Source organism: Anopheles nili, chromosome 3, assembly GCF_943737925.1.
Source record: "Anopheles nili chromosome 3, idAnoNiliSN_F5_01, whole genome shotgun sequence".
In the NCBI taxonomy this organism is placed as follows: Eukaryota; Metazoa; Arthropoda; class Insecta; order Diptera; family Culicidae; genus Anopheles; species Anopheles nili.
Genome location: NC_071292.1, coordinates 51246690 through 51267487, shown reverse-complemented (window position 1 = coordinate 51267487; position 20798 = coordinate 51246690). Strand labels below are relative to the sequence as shown.

The following is a 20798-nucleotide window of genomic DNA, read 5'->3' as shown; positions in this document are numbered from 1 at the left end:
GAATGCTTAGACTGGATTTGGTGCTTATAAAATCGTCCTTTTCATGCAAAGTTATTCTATCCGAAAAATTCTTGGCATCTATGACAACAAGACGTGCTTTCCGCAGCCTTTACCGTTGTTCAATATTCATACAAACTAGTTCGGATATTTTTCCGATAAAGGATTATTAATTTTTACTTACATATGTTGCTTTATTGGTAAATCAGATATTCACTTCTACTAAATCATAGCTGCGATATCATTCCCATCAATGCCACTTGACGATTCCTCTTCCGGTGGATTCACCAGCGCTGCCGGAATGTTGAGCGTTTTTCCAGGACAAAGCGCTTCATACTGGTGCTTCAGGCTTTCCAGCTCAAAGTTGCACGTTGCCAGAGCAGTGCGCAATTCACACAGCAGCACCATATCCGAACGCAGCTCATTAAAGGCAACGCAAATTTCCTCGATCGGTGGCGGGTTCGGGTCAACTTTAAACTCCTGCAAAGCCTGCTCCAGCGCCTTGGCCTTCTTCTGACCGACATTGGCCGGCAGCTTCATCTTCTGCGATCGTAGCGAAACGCCGGTGCCACGCAAATCGGTAAACTTGATACCGGCACTCTCCACCGCACTAACAACGGAATCGACCTTCGATGTGCGTGGTTGCTGTTGAATCTTTTTCTTGTTTAATTTTTTATCCTGCTTCTTGTTTGCCGTTCCCTGGTGCTGTGGGTGTTGCTGCTGCTGCTCCTTTTGATGATGCTCCGTCTGTTGTTGATCGGCTTGCGATATGAGTTTCTGAAGGTCCTGTGTTTTACGCTCGCGCTCCTTCTTTCGGGCCTCAATCTTTTTCAGCTCGTTCAATAGCTGCTGCTCTTCCTCGACCTGCTTGGGCGTGCGATCGAACAACTTTTTTAGTTGCTCCTTTCTTCGCCGCTCGTGTTCCGCATCGAACACGTACATCTTCTTTTCTGTGCCATTGTTGCGCACCTTGTTCAGTATGCCCAGTACCTCGTAGTAGCGCTCCTTGAGATCTTCCACCGACTTGATGCCGTAGTTTGCCCGCTCCCAACGATCACACATGATTATGAATCGCACGTCGAAGCGTTTCGCCAAGTCGAACAAATGGTCCGTTTGTTGTTTAGTCCACTTCGTAGTCTTAAGGTGCGCGTTATATTCGTTCAGCGTGTACGTGGGGATGTCAAGCTGTTTGTTGAACTTTGCGAACGGGTACTCCTTCTGCTCGTCAGACGCACGCTTCCAATGATGAAAGACTGCCCCATCGGTACGGGCCGGATTCACAAACGGTGCCCATTCCCAGCGACGGACTTTTTTCATGCCCAGCCGGGCCTTCGTCTTTTTGTAGCCCGATACCGTATCGGTAGGCAGGAGCGGTGGCGCATCTTTGTTATCATTGTACAAAAGTGCAAACACCTCACGGTGCATACCCTCCGGACGTTTGGAAACAATTTTCCTACAACGAAAGACAGTTATACACAAATACTGCCTATTTCCTGGCCATCTAAGCATGAACCAAAACCTACCGTTCCACAGGACGCTTCTTTGTATTCAAAAGCGATTCCTTTGTTAACTCCGGTGTTACCGGACGCTCCAACTCAAGAATATCACGCACGTCAGCCATGATACAAGCTAAATACTAAACGGATATATTAAATGACCAATAACTTATGGAACTATCAATAATAGTTTGTTTTTCCCAGCGCGGTTAGTGTCCTTTCGAAACTTTTCTTTCTTTTTCCAAACGCGTTCTTATGTTGACATTTGCCCATCAAAACACAGGGTAACCACCGGATTGAACAACATACACCTTTTCAAAAGTAGCGTGGATGACAAACCAACAACGATTTTAAGCATTACTTTCTTAGTTTAAATCATTGATATATTTTCCAATTATGCTTTATTCTCCCTAGGTGTATCTCTAGTTTCTTGCTCCTACTTTTGGTTATCCCCAGTTATTTAGTTATCATCAGTTTTTTTAAATAATGGTTAAACACGTGTTAATGGCATGCGAAGAAAACCTCTGGTTTGAGAAATAACTTATATTTCATGACATCAAATAATTTAGTTGGTTTATTACTCCTTTACGCTCGAATACACGTCGTAAGTGGTTTGATTTCAATTCAGTAATGTCTTTATCAAAAGAATCCAGAAGACTGCTGCTCGTTATGCCACGTGCAACACGCCCGAGCGTGTTGGCTGCAATTTACTGTCGGTTGTTGCGTTTGGAGGCCCGAAATCTTATTCTCTTCTGGTTCTACTTTACAATATATTGCATTTTTATTGATTAATTTTACATTCATAGCAATAATGATTAACACTACCCAATACCGCTTATACTATTGAAGCAAACCTTCCCACTAAGTCTACTGTTCACTGTTCACTGTTCACTAACTCAAACCATTGTCTCATTGCGTCGCTCAACACCATCGGAAGCTGTCCTAAATCTCGTACAATCATGTAGTACGGGAACGGAAAGACATCCAGGTACGATTGCATGACTATCTTCGCACTATCCGGCGTAAACAGAGGTACTCTAACGTCCATAATCGAATGCTATTGAGCAATAGAGAATTAATAGTAGTTAGTTATTACGAGCAGCTTTTGTAAACCGTATGCACTTACCTTATTATCGGGATTATCGATAATTATATACACAATGAATATCCGTTGCATTCGTGCGAGCTTAACGGCATTCTTCACCTCCTTTTCTCCTTCGCTGTAAATATTCCGCCCATCGCTCAAAACTAGCAGTAAATGCTCGAATATTCCATTATCCGATGACGATGCATCCTCCGAATTAAATGAGCGCACAAACTTCAACAGCTCCGCGATACGGCTTTGGTTCTGCGCAAAATTCAGCGCACTTATCAGTTTCGGGCCATCAAATTGATCGGAGTGTTTCAACAGAATCCGTGGCTTTTCGCCAAATGACATCACGTTCAGTCTACCGCTCTCGAGTAGCGTTAACGCTTGAGACACAAGCGATATCGCCTGCAGGGTCAGGTCCTTCGAATTGTTGTGATCCATCGATTTCGAATCGTCGATGGCGATTGTAATTTTGTAGTCTCTCTGTGCCGGCTTCGTACGGCGCAACCAAATTTTATCCTTGCGGAACTGCGACGCTATGTAGGGTATGATTTTTTTCATGTTTATGCGTCGTCCCGTTCGATAGTCGCCCTTCAGACGAGTGCATTTAGTCGGTTCCAGGATCAAGCGCAGCTGTTCGCAGAGATCGCGTGCGCTCGGAAGCATTTTGTTAGAAATCTGTTGCCATTGTTCAAATGCCTCATGGTCCAGTTCGGTCGGAGCAGACGATTGAATTTCCGATTCCACCATCTTTCGCATGTCCAGCTGCTCAGAAGTCGACGGTTCATCAGGCAGGGTTACATCATAAAGAATTTCAAAGCTATAAAACAAAATCATTAAACATTTAATAACTTGCACTGTAAGAAAATGTAATACTTACATCGTGTGTGCCATAGTGTCGTCACCCCGTGCCACCGTTGCTGTAAGGATAACTTCTCCTTCCACCTCGACGTTGTTTTCCATTTCTATTTTATCCTTGATAGCATTCTCGTCTTTCCTGGCCGGCTTATCTTTTTTGTTCTCATTCTTCTCGCTCTCCAGCAGCTCCCTTTCTTCCAACTCCCCTTGCATAGCTTCCTCTTCTTCATCCATCAACTGATCGGCACATTCATCCTCTGCTTCATTATCGTTATCCTCATCCGTTTTCTTATCCTGATGCTGCACCTGCTTCGATTGCTCTTCTGTCGCATTGTCCATCGTTGTTTTATCAGCGTTCTTAGCGTCCTTGACGTGCTGAAACTCATCATCGATATGATCCTCCTCGTTCACATCCTCTTCATTTTCTTCCTCGTCTTGCCGCTCGTCTCGATTCATCTGATCGACTGTCTTTAGCCGTTTCTTTTCCGCTTGATTTGGATCACCGAGAGATCGTTCTTCATCCGTATGGCCCTGTTTACGACGTTGTTCCTTCTGTTCCTGCTTGTCTTTACGATCATTTTCGCGCGTTTTCGTTTTTCTAGCTTCCGCGATTCCGCGATGGCCCGTTTCCGATTGTTCGTTTTCAGCCTGCCCGGTGCCCTCCTTATCTTCACCAGTATCCTGTTCATCTATTTCATGATCTTGCTTAGCTTCCGGTTTTTCGTTGGCCACTTGATCGCTGGTTCCTTTGTTTTCCGCATCCGGCATTGCCTCCACTCGATCTTCTTCCGTGCGCTTATCATGCGATTCTTGATGTTCGTCCTTTTGGAATGATTTCGGCTGTTGGTCATCTTTCTGTTCAGCCTCTTCCTGCTCATCTTGCTTTTGTTCCTCACCAGGAACTTGCTGTTCGCTGTTCTCTTTGTTAGCGTCATCTTCATGCTCTGGTTGATCTTCGGCTAGTTTATCCGGAACGTCCGGATTATTAGCCTCCTCTTCCTCGTCGGAGGAATTTTCACCATTTTCTTCTGCTGGATTCCCGCTGTTACCCTCTTCCTGATCATCTTTCTTTTCCTCGTCCTCATTTTCCTGCTCACCGTCAGCAGTTTCTTTCATGGCGTCTATGTCGAACGGATTCTCCTGCTCATTATCCTCACCGTCTTTCGGCTTCTCATTTCCATCCAGGTTGAAATCTTCATCCAGATTCAGCTCCTCTGGCTCTGGCGGTTCCTCTAGCTCGTTATGATATGGATTATTGTGTTCCTCTTCTTCTTGACCTTCATTATCGTCCATATCGTTGATATCCTTTGGTTTTTTCTTCTTCTTATCATCTGTTTCTGGTGCTTGATCGATTGCATCCATACCGTCATCTTGCTGGTTTTCATCACCAGTTTGCTGCTTGTCTTTCTCCGAACTGTTAAGATCATTGTGTCTATCGTCCTTTTCGTTAGAGCCTGTACCGTCTTCTTCTTCCATGCTATTATCATTTTCCTCCTCTTCGGGTTTCTCCTCATCATCTCCCCATATCTGATCATCTAGTTTTTCTGCCCCCTCCTCAGTTTCACCCATCTGCTTATCAATATCGTCCTTTTCTTCCTCGTCGTCAGAATCTGATCCTTCTGGTTTCTCGATATCTTGCAACTTTGATTCAAAGTCCTCGCTCATATCGATTCCTTTTTCTTCCTTATTATCTTTCTCTTCTTCATCTTGCTTTTCCTTTTCAGTCCCAGGTTTTCGAGCATCATCTAGCTGATCTTCACTTTCGATCTTGTGCGATACATCTTTTTCACCTTCCCCATCCTCAAAACCAAACTTTTCGCCCGCGTCACCGTCATTCTCTTGATCTCCATTCTGATTCTGCGCTTCGTCCCCCAATAAGTCTTTCGGTACACAGAATCCTTTAGTCGCCAGTTCAATGAAAACAGTTAACATAACAGACAGCATTTTTGTACAAATCTTGTGCGCACCCAGCTGCTGTATGAGATAATACTCCACAAGGAGATTGTACTGCTCTAGCATCGGCACGAGACGAGTGATCTTTGAAATAACCGCGCGCAATCTCAACTCGTTCGTGGAACCAGTTTCGTCATGATTTGCAACAACTAATGATAGCAGTCCTTTGAGTTTTCCCACAACTTTTGGAATGCTGAGCGTCTTTAAATCACTTTCAAGATCAACATTAATTTTTTGTTTCAAATGCTGCTCTTGCAGATTGTGCCCTGATTCTTCCTCATCATCACTTTCGTGGCATTCTGCGTCCTTCACATTCAAAGCCTGATCTGTTCCGTCATTAGCGTTTGGTTGAGGTTCTATTTCAGAGTACTTTTTATAGATCGTTTGCATAGAAATAAGCAACGAATGAATGATGTTTTCAATTTCATTGTTGATGCTATCATCATCCATCGTTTGGATAATGACACTCTTTTCGGGAGAAGATTGCTCTTCAAAAGCATCCTTAGAATATCGTTCGAACAGCTGCAACAACTCAACGATCGACTGTCCATACACTGAATAGCGCTGCTGTGTTTCGCTATCAGATACAAACGAAAACATTTCTTTCAGCGCAATCAACTGTTCTTTTATATTGTCGAGTTTTGTTTCAAATCTTTCAGTTGATTCGCGGAAACAATAAGCTTCTTCCGCCAGTTTGCCAAGTTCTTCGTTTAACGCAACCGTTTGTTTCAACGCTTCCTGCGTAAGCTTGGTTATTCTAACAAATTCCAAGGAGTTTTGATAGAAATCACCTCCTGATTTTCCACTACCCCCTGCAAGTGTTTCAAACAATTGCAGCTCTTCGTCTGATTCCTTCGGTGCCGAAGCGAGCAATAATTTGAATTGTTCCAGGACCAAACGAGCCTCCAAGGAACATCGAGCCACTATGTCCGTCCGCCGACGATACTCGCCAAACCGAAGTCCACTATCGTTCTCCGAGTGGTTAGACTCAACACAGTTGTTTAGTTGATAAAGACTCGCAATCAATTCACGAAGCTGAGATACATTTTGAACCGTTTCAGCAAGCGCTTTCCGTTGATTTTGTACAACCAAGAACATATCGATCGAGAAACCCTTAATGCGATCTACATTCACTGGACCAGCAATATCGGGATCGGGTTGCAGCATCACCTTCGCGAGCAGCTTGATCTTGAATACACATTTAGCGTAGTACAAGTTAAGCTTATCATTCAAATACACTATATGCTGGTCGGCCTTACGATATTTTGAATCATGTGTTAGTAACTCTAAGCTAAATGGTTTAATCGTAGCATCTACTGGGTCAGTTCCTCCGATTGCCGACTCAAGCAATCCTGTTCGATAGCTCACACCAAGCAAGGTAAGCGTTTTATAAAAGTCAGACAGTGCCTTACGCTTCTGATTCATAATCTGTTTAGCTTGAGATTTTTGCTTAGGACGTGGCAGGGTACGATCAACTTCCAAACCACGCAAATATTCAATACTATCAATTTGTTCTCGCATGAAGGAATCCAAACTGTAGACCAGGCCGGAAAACGGGGCATGGAGAATCGCATCGCGGCAAACATTTCGAGCCGTCGTGAAGAAACGATCGATCTTCTGGTAAAGCGACATAGCTGCTAGTTGGCTTTCACCGCTAATGTTATGCGTTTCAGGATCTTCACTCAGGCGAACCGATTTATGTACCGAAAACCGTTGTATGAGCTTCCGGGGTGCCATAAAACTTTTCACATCAACCATGTAATAAGTAATTTTTGCCTCAGATCGCAACACCTTTAATTTCTGCTCATCCGCATCGTTAATTTCACGAGCCGGATCTTTGGGACAGAACACGGGTGCTACTCGACTCGCGATTTCCGTTTCAAATTCCTTTAGGAATTTGTGCAGCTGACGATGCACACGGGCTATGTTGTTGCGCATGCTGAAGTACGACAAATCTTTGTTGAACGACTCTATTTTCACGAAATCTTTCAATTTCTTTTCGATGGGAACCCGCTTAGAGCGTATATGCTCCTCAATTTCAGTTGAAAACTGATCGAAGTACATGTGAATATTGTACAGGACGGCTACAAGTACTTGTCGTTTCCTCGGCTCAAATTCTAATTTTTCCTCGTCAACGTAATGCAGATACTGCTCAAAGGATTTCATTACGCGCAATCGCAAACCATATTCGGCGTAATTAGACGATTCCATAAACTGTTTTAATACCTTTATGACATCTTCTATAGTTACATCGGATTGTGCCGATTCTCCTACGTTTTCATCATCATCCTCGTCGAGAAGTTCCTGCTCCCCATAGCACTTTTCGACTTTATCGTAATCAAGCAAATGATTCATCTTACCCTTTCGTTTTACACCAACTTGCATGAACTCGTGCAACAGATTGTACATGAAGAACCAGTATCGGTACGCTTTACTGCGTACTTGTTCAAGCGTACGAGACAAACATTCGCGCCAGTACTGTAGCTCCATGCGCATCCAGCGGTGAATATATTCGACCACTTCCCGCTCAAGATCACGCATATTATTTCCCCGATGGGCAACTGCATTCCACTCATCTAACTTTTGCCGAAGCAACTGCAAACCCGTGCTAAAACGCACAACTGGGGCTGTAGACGGCAATCCCTGGATGCGCTGCATAATCAAAAGGATGTCGGTCAGCACTGCATGATCAGGCCATTCCACCAGTAATTCCCGTACACGTGTATCGACCATCCTCAAAACTTTAACGCACTGCAACACCTCCGGAATATTTGCATCGGTATAAAAATTGTAACTCGTTGTTAAAGAGTGGCCTTTCGTCTTTCGCTCAATTTGGCCAGCATCCGTTTGATCGTTGTACCTTTCTTGCAGTAATCCAACTGCAACACTCAGCGCTCCGTATGCTATTTCATCGAATTCGCTACCAATGGAAGGTTCATATTTCTGTACGATTTGGTTAAAGATTTCCAACTTTGTCTCGAAGGGTTTCACGAAATTTATTGCCAAAAGATCGCTACCCATACGGTGGCCTTCACCACTAGATTTCATCACATCCGGATGGTAGTAGTAAGAACGGGAGTGTTTTGCCATTAATGCGATAAAATACTCACAAATGAGTGCATAATCATCGTCTCCTATCGTATCGATTGGTTTCTCTTTTCGTTCCGGTAGTTTGATGATTTGTTCTAGCGTATCATTTTGTATAAACTCGGCAAAGTCTTGGTCGACGTAATTCGGAAACATTTCGCTGATCTCACGTTGTGCCACAATATCTTCAGTCTCCTCGTCGCAGTGCGATTTAGTTAAATACAGACTGTCCTCTTCGGCCTGCCGTTTCCTTCGCAAATGTTCTTGCTTTTGCCACACCTGATTGCATACGTTGACGATACGATCAAGTTCGGCAAACGATCGTTTTTCCATAGTACGCTCAATTGATATTTTGTTCGATACCTCCTGCAAGCGAGCTTTCAATAAACGGAAGTAAGTTTGCTCCGGCTGAGCTAGCTTCTCCATTACTGAGTAAATGTTGACCTTGTGTTTATCGTCGAAAAGTTCCAGAGGCTTCAAACAAGGGAATTGAATGAACTTTATCAATATCTTCTTCAAAGCCCGATCTTCGTTAAGATCGTAGAAAGCTCCACTTGATTTCTGTTCTATTGTGGCCTGCTTTGCACGCAAGCAATGTCGAATGCCATTTAGACCATACCGTACCGTAGTAATTGCGTTTCGAACCGGAGTCAAAAAATCTTGATAGTACGGTTCGTAATTGCTCAACGTGTGGTGTTCGAACTGTTGCGCAATGTCATTCCAAACATCGATTTGCGTTAAAATCTCGGACATCTTTAAAAGGAACGCTTGTGTATGGCTTCGATTGTTGGTCAAATTGCGCATATCCACGACGTAGTCTAAGCACTGATTAATTGACGCAACGAGTTTACCAATCGTGCCCGGATGGCAACAGGAGAGCAAAAAATTGTTCACATCTCTAACCATTTCCGCGTACAAATTGTCGTTTTTCGGGCGAAGGGCTACTTTTCGCGTGAGATGTTGTCCCTTTTCTCTGAGTCGCTCGATTTCACCATGGAAGAGTCGACGATTGTGTTCGCCAAGGCGACGGTAGTTCATAGTTACTGCCATACAATCGTAGCTGAGAACCAAGTTTTCTAGGAGCTTTATGTCTTCTTGAAGATATTGTTGTTTTAAGCGATTCTTTTCGACGGGATCGAGGAGTGGTAAAAAAACGTATAAATTTAACTCCAATATCCCGGAAAGCAACCGCATTATGGAAGCTATTCGCCACTCATGATCGCGATCGATTGACGCATTCTTTTCATTTGTTAGTTTATTATACTGACGTAGCAAATCAACAACGTTCGAGAAATCTTTAACAAAAGCATGCGTAACATCACAAGCCTTTTCATTTTCAACCATCACATGGTCCAATTCCTTTAACAATTTTCCGGCCGCAGTGCTAGCCAGTTGCAAGCAGCTACTTTCGCTCTGATAATATTCCGAGACCACGAGGGAGTTACTCCACAATATCGACCCGATCTTCATTAACGTGCGGCGCCATTCGGGTAGTTCGCCAAGTCCGGTTATTCGGAAGGCACCTGCTCCTTTTCCTAAAATAATCGCCAAGCAATTCATCGTGAGCAGAGCACCATGAAAACTGCTAGGTATGTTATCGTCCGCATTTGGATCGTCATTATTGTGATTCACTTCGTAAGCTTCTGCATTTTCAACATCATGACACACATTCTTCTGGATGGCCAGTGAACTTAATTCCAAGCGTTCGTTCGAACTGCAGAATTGATGCCAGCAAGTACTTAAACGGCGATATACGTCGGGCGACAGGATAGACAGAACCTTTTCGAGCGATAATTCGGCGCTTAATCCTAACAACACAATAAATGCTTCCTGCGCTATGCGATAATTTTTTTCCGACAGTAATTTGATTGCACTTAGTGCGTCCACTCCAAGCGACCGCACGTTTAGGATAAAATCTATTCGTATACGATCATCGAGCTTTTTGGCACGTGAAGCAATAAGCACTTTGTACACATAATACTCAAGCAACGGTAGACACTCCAGTTCAAATTTGCTTTCACTAGAAAGCGATTGCTGCACGTGCAACGATTTCATATCCGTCTCGAAAGATGCAATCCTGTCGATGATATTTCTTGCTTCCTTCTCATCTTTCACATATTGCAATGACCCATTTTGGAACGCGATCAGCAAATCATTAATTTCTTTTGAATCACCAATCGTCTCAGCAACAACTTTGTCTAAATCAACTATGGGTTCATCATCAGAAACCACACTTTTTTGATTATACATAGTTGCTAGCAATGATCGTTTCAAATCAATAGTCTTTGGGTGATTTGATAATGCAACTCTTCGTAGAAATTCGCTGTACGTATGTCGTTTACCAAGTTTTGGAAGCATGCGTAAGGCATTCACTAGCTTAGTTAAACTCACGACGTGCTCCACTTGTTCTGCGCTATACAAAGGTAGATAATCAAGATATAGCTTACCATACGCCTTTCGAACCATCGATAAGGGATGAGTAAGATCAGCAATAGATTGACGAAGGACGTCCCTTAAGCTGGTACCATGATCCGTTGAATACATAAAGCGATCGTCCTTCAGCACACTAAGGCAATGCTTTTCAATCCATTGAAAATGGAGTGTAAGATTATCCAACAATCCAGCCTTCAGCTCTTTGTTTTCGTATAACTTGCAATGGGACAGATCTGACAATCTGTTCAACCACTGATGGGAAAGAATTAAACGAACATAGAGCTTATCGTCAATTTGCAACTCGTCAAATGCTTGCCTTGCCATCATGCGATAGCCGGTGAGAAACTCGTGTAACACCAGCAGCAACCCATTTCCGATACCATCGTTGATTGTCTTGTCACGAACAGCTTTGGAGTATGATAACATATCAATTTGACTTAACTTTGTAACATGCTCTATTCGTAATGGAACAATAATGGTATCGAGCAAAAGTTTAGAACTTATTCTCCGCACATCCAGATCATTGCTGCATGACAAATAGTCGCGTATCCTTGGGAAAAGGAAACGATTCCATGGCAGGTCGCCAGGTGCATTAGATTTCGATATTTCTTGTGATGATTTGCAGAGGACTTCATTCAATTTTACAATAAAGCCGGATAAATCATTCATCCTTTGCTCTTCCTTGCCGTTTTTTCCATCGTGCGCTATCGAAACATTTCGTTCGGCTTTGCATTTTTGAAAATGAACTGAACGATCTAGCGATGGAGCAGAGTTCCAATTTTGTTTGTGCTGTCCTGCTTCAGCATGTTCATCGACATCTACAAGAATACCAGATCCTTTAACAGTTGCCTGGAGCCCGTTCAGATTATCTACTTCTCCTGTAATCAATGCAACTGCTTCACCGATGGCTTTGCGTAGGTACACTTCTCTTACGCCAATATCTTCTACCGAGCTAATTTCGTATAAAAAGTATAACATATACTTCAAATTTTCTTGGCTAACATGGTTTGCAATCGATGCAAAGTTAGTGGAAATATCCGCTAGCACTCTTGTTCCATCCAAATCATCCACAAATCCACGAAGCAGTGCCAAAAATGGTTCAGCTTGAAGCCTTAATCGAGTCAACTTCGTGAGATCATTTGCACGAAGGGTTACATTTTCGAACCGCACACTACTCTTTCTCATCACAACGGATTCGATTACTTTTTCAATCGCTTTCCTCAGAGCGCTGCGATAAAAATCCAACCCAAAGCCTAACAGATCCACGTTTGACGAACGAACATATACATCCATTGCGCTCAGCTTCATACATTCGATACTTCGCACTTTTCCTTGCTTTTGTAGATTCTGCGCCATAAGTTGTACAAAACGAACTAAATGTGCCACTCCGAACGGATTGAATTGCTCCGATTGTCCGGTAGCAGCCCGTAGCTCGCGATGGATAGACATGCAGGCATCAATAAGGTACGGCTCATGAATACCATTGATGAAAATAAGCTGCCTCAAGTCGTCTTCTTCATATGCGTCTCGACTAGCGAAGGCAAGCTCTACGCAACGGTTTCGCATTGCACGAGAAATTTCTCCATTCTTTGGATCAAGTGTAAGAAACGCCTCAAAATTAGAATGTCTCTGCACTACTTCCGTAACTGTTTCTTCACTGGAGCTAATGTCGATTTGCAACGTGCCTTTTTCTGATATCATAAGCGACCCGTTTGGTTCAAAGACAGGATTCAACCGATCGAGTACAGCCGACGAACAAAGGTTTACATGTTCTAGACAAATATGTTGTCCTGTGCGAAGACATTTCACTATTTTCGAATCAACCCACTCAAAGTGCCCTCCAGTATTGAGTGTTTGCACTTGCCTAGATAGATACTCTAATTTGTGAAGCACTTTTGACATATCATTCAAACGGTTGATTGTGCTGTTTGTCTCATCTTGGCGTATTCCGTTTTGTTGCTTAAGATTGCTGATAACATTTTCCAACGCATTCAAACGTTTTCGAAAAAGAATTATCTCTCCCGACTGCAGAGGACTTGTAATATGCGCGGTGAAAGCTGAAAAAAATATTTTAGACTCGTTTAATTAGTCGTCCGAACAATATTCACTATATACTGTGCACTCACCAGTCGCTCCATCACTGAATTCCTCGTACTTCTCCCATAATTCTAGCAGTCCAAGTACTGCACATCCCTTATTGTGTTTTCCATGCCGAAACAATATTGACTCCTTCACAACCCGGCGTACGATTGTTTCCACCACGGAGGCCATATCCTCTAGGTGGCGATTGAAATCGAATTGTTGAAAACTACCAGTCACTGAGTCGTCAATAGTGTCCACCTGACAAAACGTATCGGCTAAGGTGGAGTACAAAGCGATCACCTTCGTTTTTCCGCAATCATTGGGGCCGCACAGAATTATCGGTTTTTCTAGCCGCACACATTCCGTTACACTTTTGAGGAGTTCCTTTTGGCTAGCTAGTACCAATGTTGAAGCTCCACCATCTGCCGTTGCCATTTGCTGTTTAACAGCAAACATAGGCATCTTTCCAACATCCATGTTAGGCACTCCCTTCTGGAGGACAATATCACCTAGGTAAATTTTATCATCCGTCCAGTACAACCCGATATCATTGGAAATTCGCTCCAGCTCATCGCCATCGCAATGGAAAACGTCCGAAAATACGTTAACAATATAACGCTTGTCCAGTTCCGCTCGCATACGTTGATAGTAAACCAGTTTCATCTTTTCAAAGAGTACCAGCATCCATTCATGTTTTACGGTCTCGTAAACAGCGTCATTATGCTTGGATTTTGGCACCACAAATCCACAACTTTCACTAAGGAACAGTTCGCACCAACGAAGAATATCGCGAAGATTAGCCTCAAACGGTCCACCTTTGTAACCAAACTCTAAGTTTGCAAGTCCGGAATCCAAACGCTCGGAGAACAATACCATCTTCTCAGCCAAGTCAAACTTTAAATCTTTTTCTAATCCCGTTTTGCGGTGCTCGAAATAACTCAGCTCAGATGAATGCGACAGCGTACATTCCTCGCCAATCAGATATTCCCCAAGAGCATCAAATCGTTCCTTGTATTTTCCTTCCACGACGTGTAACAAATCTCGCCGCTCCAGCTTACGGAGATATACCTTCGTAAACCGGTTCAAGAACGATTGTGGTAAACCCTTGCGACCACCTCCTTGCCGAAGGGGGTTTTGCGCAGCGAAAATCCTCGTCCTCTTACTAAGGTGGAAGGTTTTGTTTAGTTCCGAAATGTATACCTCTCCACGGTGATCGAGAATTGCGTTCAATCCTTCCAGCACGCTCTGTGGAGCCAAATTCAGCTCATCCAAGAGAATCCACGTATTACTACGGGATTTCAATGCCGCCAACAGGGGGCCATCTCGCCAAGTAAACGAACCCAAAGTCGGTGAAGCGTTAGCGCTTTCATGGGATGCATTTTGCAAAGCATCATCCGCTTTTGAGTGATCAAGATCAAGAGAGCGATCTTCTGCTGGTAAATCCGTACCAAATAGATCCGCCAAATCTGTATGTTCACACAGATTTATTCGCACTACGTTGTAACCGATTTCATGGGCAAGACTTTCCACCAACGTTGTTTTTCCCACTCCTGGAGGACCCTCGAGCAAGATCGCTTTATCCAAACTTAAAGCCGACAGGAGTCGGAAGAGATTCCGCTGTGTCGTAGGAGCAGTAAACATGAACTCTGTGCTGCGTTTATTGTGCTGCGTGTTGGGATCTAGCTCAATGTAAAACGGATGTATTCCAAAGCGGCTTTCCGTTGATCTGATCACAGAAAGGTTCGCTGCTGACCCAACTGCTTCCTGTGGCTGATCGTAGTCGATCATGTTAATTTTTCCATTCCATTGCAGATGCCGCTGCATAAGTCCCAACAACGAACGTCGCATTTGACGTCGAATCGATACAATTTCTTCATACGTTTCGTATGGCAGCATTTCTAGCGAGTCCAAAAAGACCGTTTCTAATCCGTATATCAAGGCTTCTGGCAAGCCTACGCGTCCGGCGTTCTTGGCAACGAATCCTACCCATGATAACACATCGCGAATGCTAAAGTTGAGCTTTTCGATCGATTGCTTCAGTAGCTGCACTTCTTTTACAATAACTTTGGCAACCGCTCCGAATGCATTTTCTTCCGCAGGAAATGAGGTGCAGCTTTGCATCATCACATATCGGCGCAAAGTATTTTCTGCAATGCGTGTTAAATCGTCTTCCTCCTCCGTGGCACGACACCATATCTCAGTTAAGCGATTGCGTAAAGCAGGAGAAAGTTCCTTCTTTCCAAAATCGCCACCAGGATTCATGGTAGCCAGGAACTGAAATCCGTCACGGGCTGTTATTACAAATCCATCAGTATGCTCCTTGGCATCTGACGAGGCATGCATATCGATGTTTGCAGTTAAACCACCTTTTTCAGCCAGTAACAGCGTCCGTTCGGGTTCCAATACGCAATTCAACCGTTCAAGAACAGAGTCTTCGGCTAGGGAAATTTCATCAGCAAGGAAAAACCCTCCCTCTTGCATCGAAAGGATCAAGGGCCCATCTGACCATTCGAACAACTGATGTTTGCTGGACGTTGCGTTACAATCCATGTCGTTTTCCGATGATCGATAAGGACGAAGACCTCCAAGAAAATCTGCACCTTCCGTATGCATGTGACAATTCAGAATTCTTAAATTCCTTTGCTCTAATGAAGCCAACAGCTGGCATACAGTGGTTTTCCCGCAACCGGTAGGGCCAACTAACAACACCGGTTCGTTGAATTGCAGTGCCTTTGCCGTCAGCACGGCTATGCGGCGCATGTCGAAAGTCCATACGATGCCTTCACCTCCACGACGATGTTCGTCTTCTGCTTTTTCCATAAGCTTTTCACTTTCCGTCATTAGACGCTCCAAAATCGATCGTGTAACTTTCGACGTTTGCTCCGATAGGTTGAAAAGGCAACTTTCCTCCACACGCTTCCGAAAATGGGTGAACAACGCCTCGCGTATAATTTCCGTTTCATACGCGCTGCGTACTTTGGAGGACAAAACCAGATAGCCTTCGTCGATGAGATGCTGGTTCCAATCGTAGCTATTATCCGTTAACAACGACGCATCGGCGTACGTGTATCGATTGCCCCAACGGAACAGATCCCGAAGCGTGAAGTTTTGTTTCGCTGTCGTGTTACGTCGATTCAGTTGCAGATCAGTCATTACCTTCACCATTTTCACTGCGTATGAGCGTGGTATATGGCAACGGCGCTCAAGAATAATCTCCAGCTCGGGTTTTGGAATGTCGGAAAAGTGTAATTCTATAAATCGGTTCTTGAAGGCACGAGACAGCATCTTACGGCCACCATAAAGGCCCGGTGGATTTTGGGTAGCAAAGAGCATGAAATTCGCGTGTGCTTTTACTACAGTTTGCGTTTCGGGGATAAACAGCTCCCGATTGTCATCGAGCACTCGATTAAGCGCTTCCAGGATATCACTAGGGGCTAGATTCAGCTCGTCCAGAATGATCCAGTGCCCATTGCGCATCGCTTCTACCAGAACTCCTTCCTTGAAGCTTAACTTTCCGGTTACATCGGCCACGTAAGTACCAATATACTCCTGCAGATCAGTGTGCTCGTGATTGTTGATTCTCAGGCACACATTGCCACTACGCTTGGCAATATACTCGATGAGACTCGTTTTGCCGGCGGATGTGGGCCCCTGCAACAGCACTGGCAATCGACCAATCGATATTATTCGTGCCAGATCGCGCAAATTATTACGCACGCTGTCCGTTAGAATGTAGGTTTCACACTGTTGCACCTCCTTCGGGCCTTGCTCGATCCAGTATCCTTCAAAGTCGATCTGTTTTTCCGCATTCTGCTTTGGCCGTGGTATAGGAGCCTGATTTATTACAACGACTCCAGTGCTATCTTTTTGCAACAGCGTTTGCCGAATGCATGCTAGCACTATGGCGTGAGATTTTAAATCAAGCTGCGTCAAGAAACTAATACAGAATGCCTCGTACAAGTTGCGTTCAACGGAACCACATAAGTTCTTGCCGCAGATGGACAAAGCTCGGCATAACGTTCGCAGTGAAAATACCGGTCTATTTCCGAGACCGTCGTTTAGCTCAAGTTGTGCCATAGCACGCAACCGCCGGTACAGTTTAACGGTGTTCATAATTCGTGCTTTTTGAATTCCTGTCGCTTGAAGGTAATCGTTCACTAGAATGAGCAGATCATTCTCTTCTAACAGCTCATCAACGAAGTACTCGGTAAATCGATTTCGAATTCCAACCGGAAGATCTTTTTTACCAACGTCCGTGCTAGGATTCATGCAGGCAAAGATGCGAAAGTTTGGATGACGTTTAACTGGTGTATAGTCTCCTCGTTCCAGGAGAACGATAGAACCGTCGGGTTCCAGAATCGTAGAAAGACACTCGAGGGTTTCCGTTGATGCCAGATTGATTTCATCCAATAAAACCCAATCGCCGTTCCTTATGCAGTTCACCAAGGAGCCAGGAATGAATGCAAACGAAACGTTGATCTGCAATTACGTACACATAATAATTAAAAATAATTCCACGAGCAAAAAGCAAACCATACTTACAGAATTTTTCAGTTGAGCATCTAGTTTGCGGAGCTTTCCCTGCAATGAACTCCATTTTTCCTGCAGGATACTATCGTTGCTGTCGTACGGAGCTTTAGACTTGCTTTCAGATATGTTCGATTTTAAAGAAGCTTTTTCTGCTATTTTCAACATTAACTTCACCAACACGTCATACTCGCCGCTGCCATAGCAACGTGCAACATTGCCGAGAAACTTTTCGTTCTTTTGTGCGTTAAACGAACGTCGGAACAAACTTTCGAATTCGTATCGTAAGGGTGTAACGACGAATCCAAGATCGACGGGTTTGTATCCACCCACTAGATCAGAAACGTCCGACTGATTGTTCATATTCACCACCACCAACTTGTGGTGGGTCTGGTAGGCGAGATATTGCAGCGAGCTTGTTTTCCCCACACCCGTTTCTCCGACCAGAAGTATTGGTTCATTTTGCGACACAGCTACAGCTAATTTTTCCAACAAGCACACTGTTGGTCGTGTAAAGGAAAACGTCGGCGGAGGCTCGTTGTAGCCGGCCCGTTGTTGCAACGTTTTAACGCGCGAAGATGCATTGCGATCAAGTTTCTGGCGCTTGTTCACAAAAGTTTGCTCAGCATGATCATTATTACCAATATTGTTCTCGTCATTAGCATCTGCAGTTAGCGAACGTTTTAATATCGCTCTTCCGACACGAATTTCACTGCTCACGTCCATCTCAACGATTGGCTTGTACTCGTTGCAAAGGTGCTCACAGCGGCTCGGAAGGATTCCAATTTTTCCACCGATCCCGGTGATTAGCTTCGTACGAACAGGACCGTGAGGAATATGTGAGCAGAACAAATCGACCGCATTCTGAAATACAAAGTACGCACATTCCGTGCTGGTCACCGAGAACGTTGGATCCGAACGGCGACATAATTTAATCAGATCTCTCGTTGAAACGAGACGTCTGTTTGAACCAGACGAATACGACAGAGCTGTTAGTTTCTCGCTGGTATCTGAATGGAACCGCGGCAATACATCGTCATGTTCACCGGGTTGTCGGGCTGCATCAGCAAGGTCAGCAAGGTTTGGCTGCTCAAGAATGTCCAACAGAGCGGTTGGGAAGTTTTGATCATCATCTTCCGAGTGGCAACCACTTGAAAATGTTAAGTAAATATCCACGACTCTCGAGGCAACGGTGCGCAATTTCGGGTAGCGGATGCAAATGATGTCACACAGTTCCTTTCTCGACAATGGTACTATGGTTACTGTGTAGAGATACTTTTCTAGTAGGCTGTACATGTTGTTGTGGATCTGCGATGTGTTGGATTTGGCTCCGGAGCGCAGTGTTACAAAGAGTTGAAAACCAGGAGTGACGCGTAAGCAATCACGAAATCCGGGAACACTCAAGTAGCCGTTTTCGAGCAAGTTTGTTAATACGGTACAAACATCTTGTGTGGCGGAATCTAAATCCTCTAGTAGCAACCAGTACCCGTACATAACGGCCTGCGTCAGTACACCCGGTTGCCATACAAACTCACCAGGAGTATCCGTGCATCGGTATTGACCGAGAAGAGTTTTGCTGTCTGTCTGATCGCCAAGCTGCACGCGCAGAAACCCGGTCTTGGGTGCTAACTTCCTAAGCTCCTCAACGTCACAATCCAAAGTATCGCCTGCCAAATTAGGCGTACACATTTCATTCGTCTTGGAACCATTGCTAAACTTACGTTTTTTTGATTGTTCTTCCCTCAACGCTCGCCGATTTTGAAGATCTTCTCCCTTGACTGATATACGTCCGGTAGCTTTGGCTAAATACTCAACCAACGAACTTTTTCCACTTCCAACTGGCCCCGACAGGCAAATGGCCTTGCCAGATGATACACCGAGCGCAAGATTACGCAAATTGAGTTTCGTAGAATTAACACTAACAACCAGCTCGGAGTCGGACACCTGCTGACCTGGCGTTTGTTCTTCACGCTGCATCACTTCCCAATTGTGAACATTGTTGCTATCAAAAATAGGCAACAATACATCACCAATGTTCGTTACGATGCCATTCCTATACTTCCACGTAACTTTACAGGCGCTTGATGGTACATCTCCATATGTGCTCGCTACATTATATTTAAGTTCACTCATTAGACGATCCTCTTCCAGTATAACTTCGATTGGTATACCTTCGTCTAACGTATTCAATTCTGCCTGTGACATGCCAACCACAATTGACGTTATTCTGTTCAAATAATATCGTTTTCTTGGGCAGTTGTCTGCATCGAACTGTTCGAAAAATTCTGACCAATTCCACGCACTACGAAAGAAAACTTGATCCATGATTAGGAAACGATAGCAGGCCTGCATCAGTTCTAGGATCGAATCAACTGGCTGATCGGCACCTAAATGCTGCTTACGCTGCTTTTGCTTCGGCACGTAATCACAGGGTTCACTTTTTCGGACAAACGGTTCTGGATGCTTACGAAAATACTGCTGCGAATATCTATAAGCAGGCCAATGCATAAGCACAATAAATTAACGTTAGCACAAAAGGGATTGTATCCCGGATCTCTTACCTCAATACGTCCGGACAGAGCATTGAAAGTTTAGACAAAGCAATGCACTTTTTTCGATATTTCGACTTATCGAACACACCCGGTGTGTCATTCGCTCCATGTGGCGATTCCTCCTTTTCGAACACATTTGTTACAATTAGGAGCAACAACGTGTGAAACCGGCGACCGATTTCCACCGTATAACGATCGTGTTCTAGTAACTCGCCCAACACATCACAAATATCATCCATCTGTGGGGAAGTGAGCTTCTGCAATACATTTATGTAAATTATTAGCATATCTACTGCTTAAAAGCATAAACATGGCTCAACTATGCACGCCGACACTTACCCTTAACCTATAAAATGGTTCCAACTCCTTGCACTGCATTTTCTCCCGTAAATACCGCACATGGTACATAACTTCATCATTATTTATCTCCATGCTGCTTACGCGATTCAACACTATTAAATATCAATGGAAATAGTACTGTGACAACGAAAAATTCCTATTTTCTCGCGCGAAACACTGAGACCGACTTTACCGTGTTCAACCGAACGACAAAACATGTGCTTATTGTCAAAACGTGCGCACGTTTGTAAATAAGGGATCTAACGTCAAAAACGCAGTGTGTTTTTGTTTTGAGTTTTTCTGCTTTAGTGTGCGTGTCTTGCCGTCATGCCCAGTTTTGAAGGGTTGATCTAAACAAAACTATGCTCGTTTCTTTGTTTCGTT

General features: G+C 44.0%; 2 protein-coding genes across 2 annotated transcripts; both read right to left on the bottom strand.

Moving 5' to 3' along the window:
* Nucleotides 1-219: 219 nt before the first annotated feature.
* Nucleotides 220-1650, bottom strand: LOC128725860 (DNA methyltransferase 1-associated protein 1). Its single transcript, XM_053819629.1, has 2 exons — nucleotides 1521-1650; nucleotides 220-1450 (listed from the first exon to the last, which is right to left on the bottom strand). Exons 1-2 carry the CDS (start codon nucleotides 1616-1618, stop codon nucleotides 220-222), a joined length of 1329 nt encoding a protein of 442 aa, XP_053675604.1. The 5' UTR covers nucleotides 1619-1650.
* A 681-nt stretch (nucleotides 1651-2331) lies between these two features.
* LOC128727544 (midasin) lies at nucleotides 2332-20507 on the bottom strand. The gene is made up of 7 exons (XM_053821467.1): nucleotides 20415-20507; nucleotides 20085-20332; nucleotides 17539-20011; nucleotides 13041-17475; nucleotides 3464-12971; nucleotides 2620-3403; nucleotides 2332-2550 (listed from the first exon to the last, which is right to left on the bottom strand). The coding sequence occupies exons 1-7, from the start codon at nucleotides 20505-20507 to the stop codon at nucleotides 2368-2370; spliced, it is 17724 nt and encodes a 5907-aa protein (XP_053677442.1). The 3' UTR covers nucleotides 2332-2367.
* Nucleotides 20508-20798: the final 291 nt, after the last annotated feature.

Bases quoted from the DNA above. Each gene is read 5' to 3' on its own strand.
- LOC128727544 (XM_053821467.1), bottom strand. From the start codon at position 20,507: ATGGAGATAAATAATGATGAAGTTATGTACCATGTGCGGTATTTACGG. The intron at 3,404-3,463 runs GTAAGTATTACA...TTTGTTTTATAG, and splicing joins GACACTATGGCACACACGAT to CTTTGAAATTCTTTATGATG. The intron at 2,551-2,619 runs GTAAGTGCATAC...ATTGCTCAATAG, and splicing joins TCGATAATCCCGATAATAAG to CATTCGATTATGGACGTTAG.
- LOC128725860 (XM_053819629.1), bottom strand. From the start codon at position 1,618: ATGGCTGACGTGCGTGATATTCTTGAGTTGGAGCGTCCGGTAACACCG. The intron at 1,451-1,520 runs GTAGGTTTTGGT...CTTTCGTTGTAG, and splicing joins AAGAAGCGTCCTGTGGAACG to GAAAATTGTTTCCAAACGTC.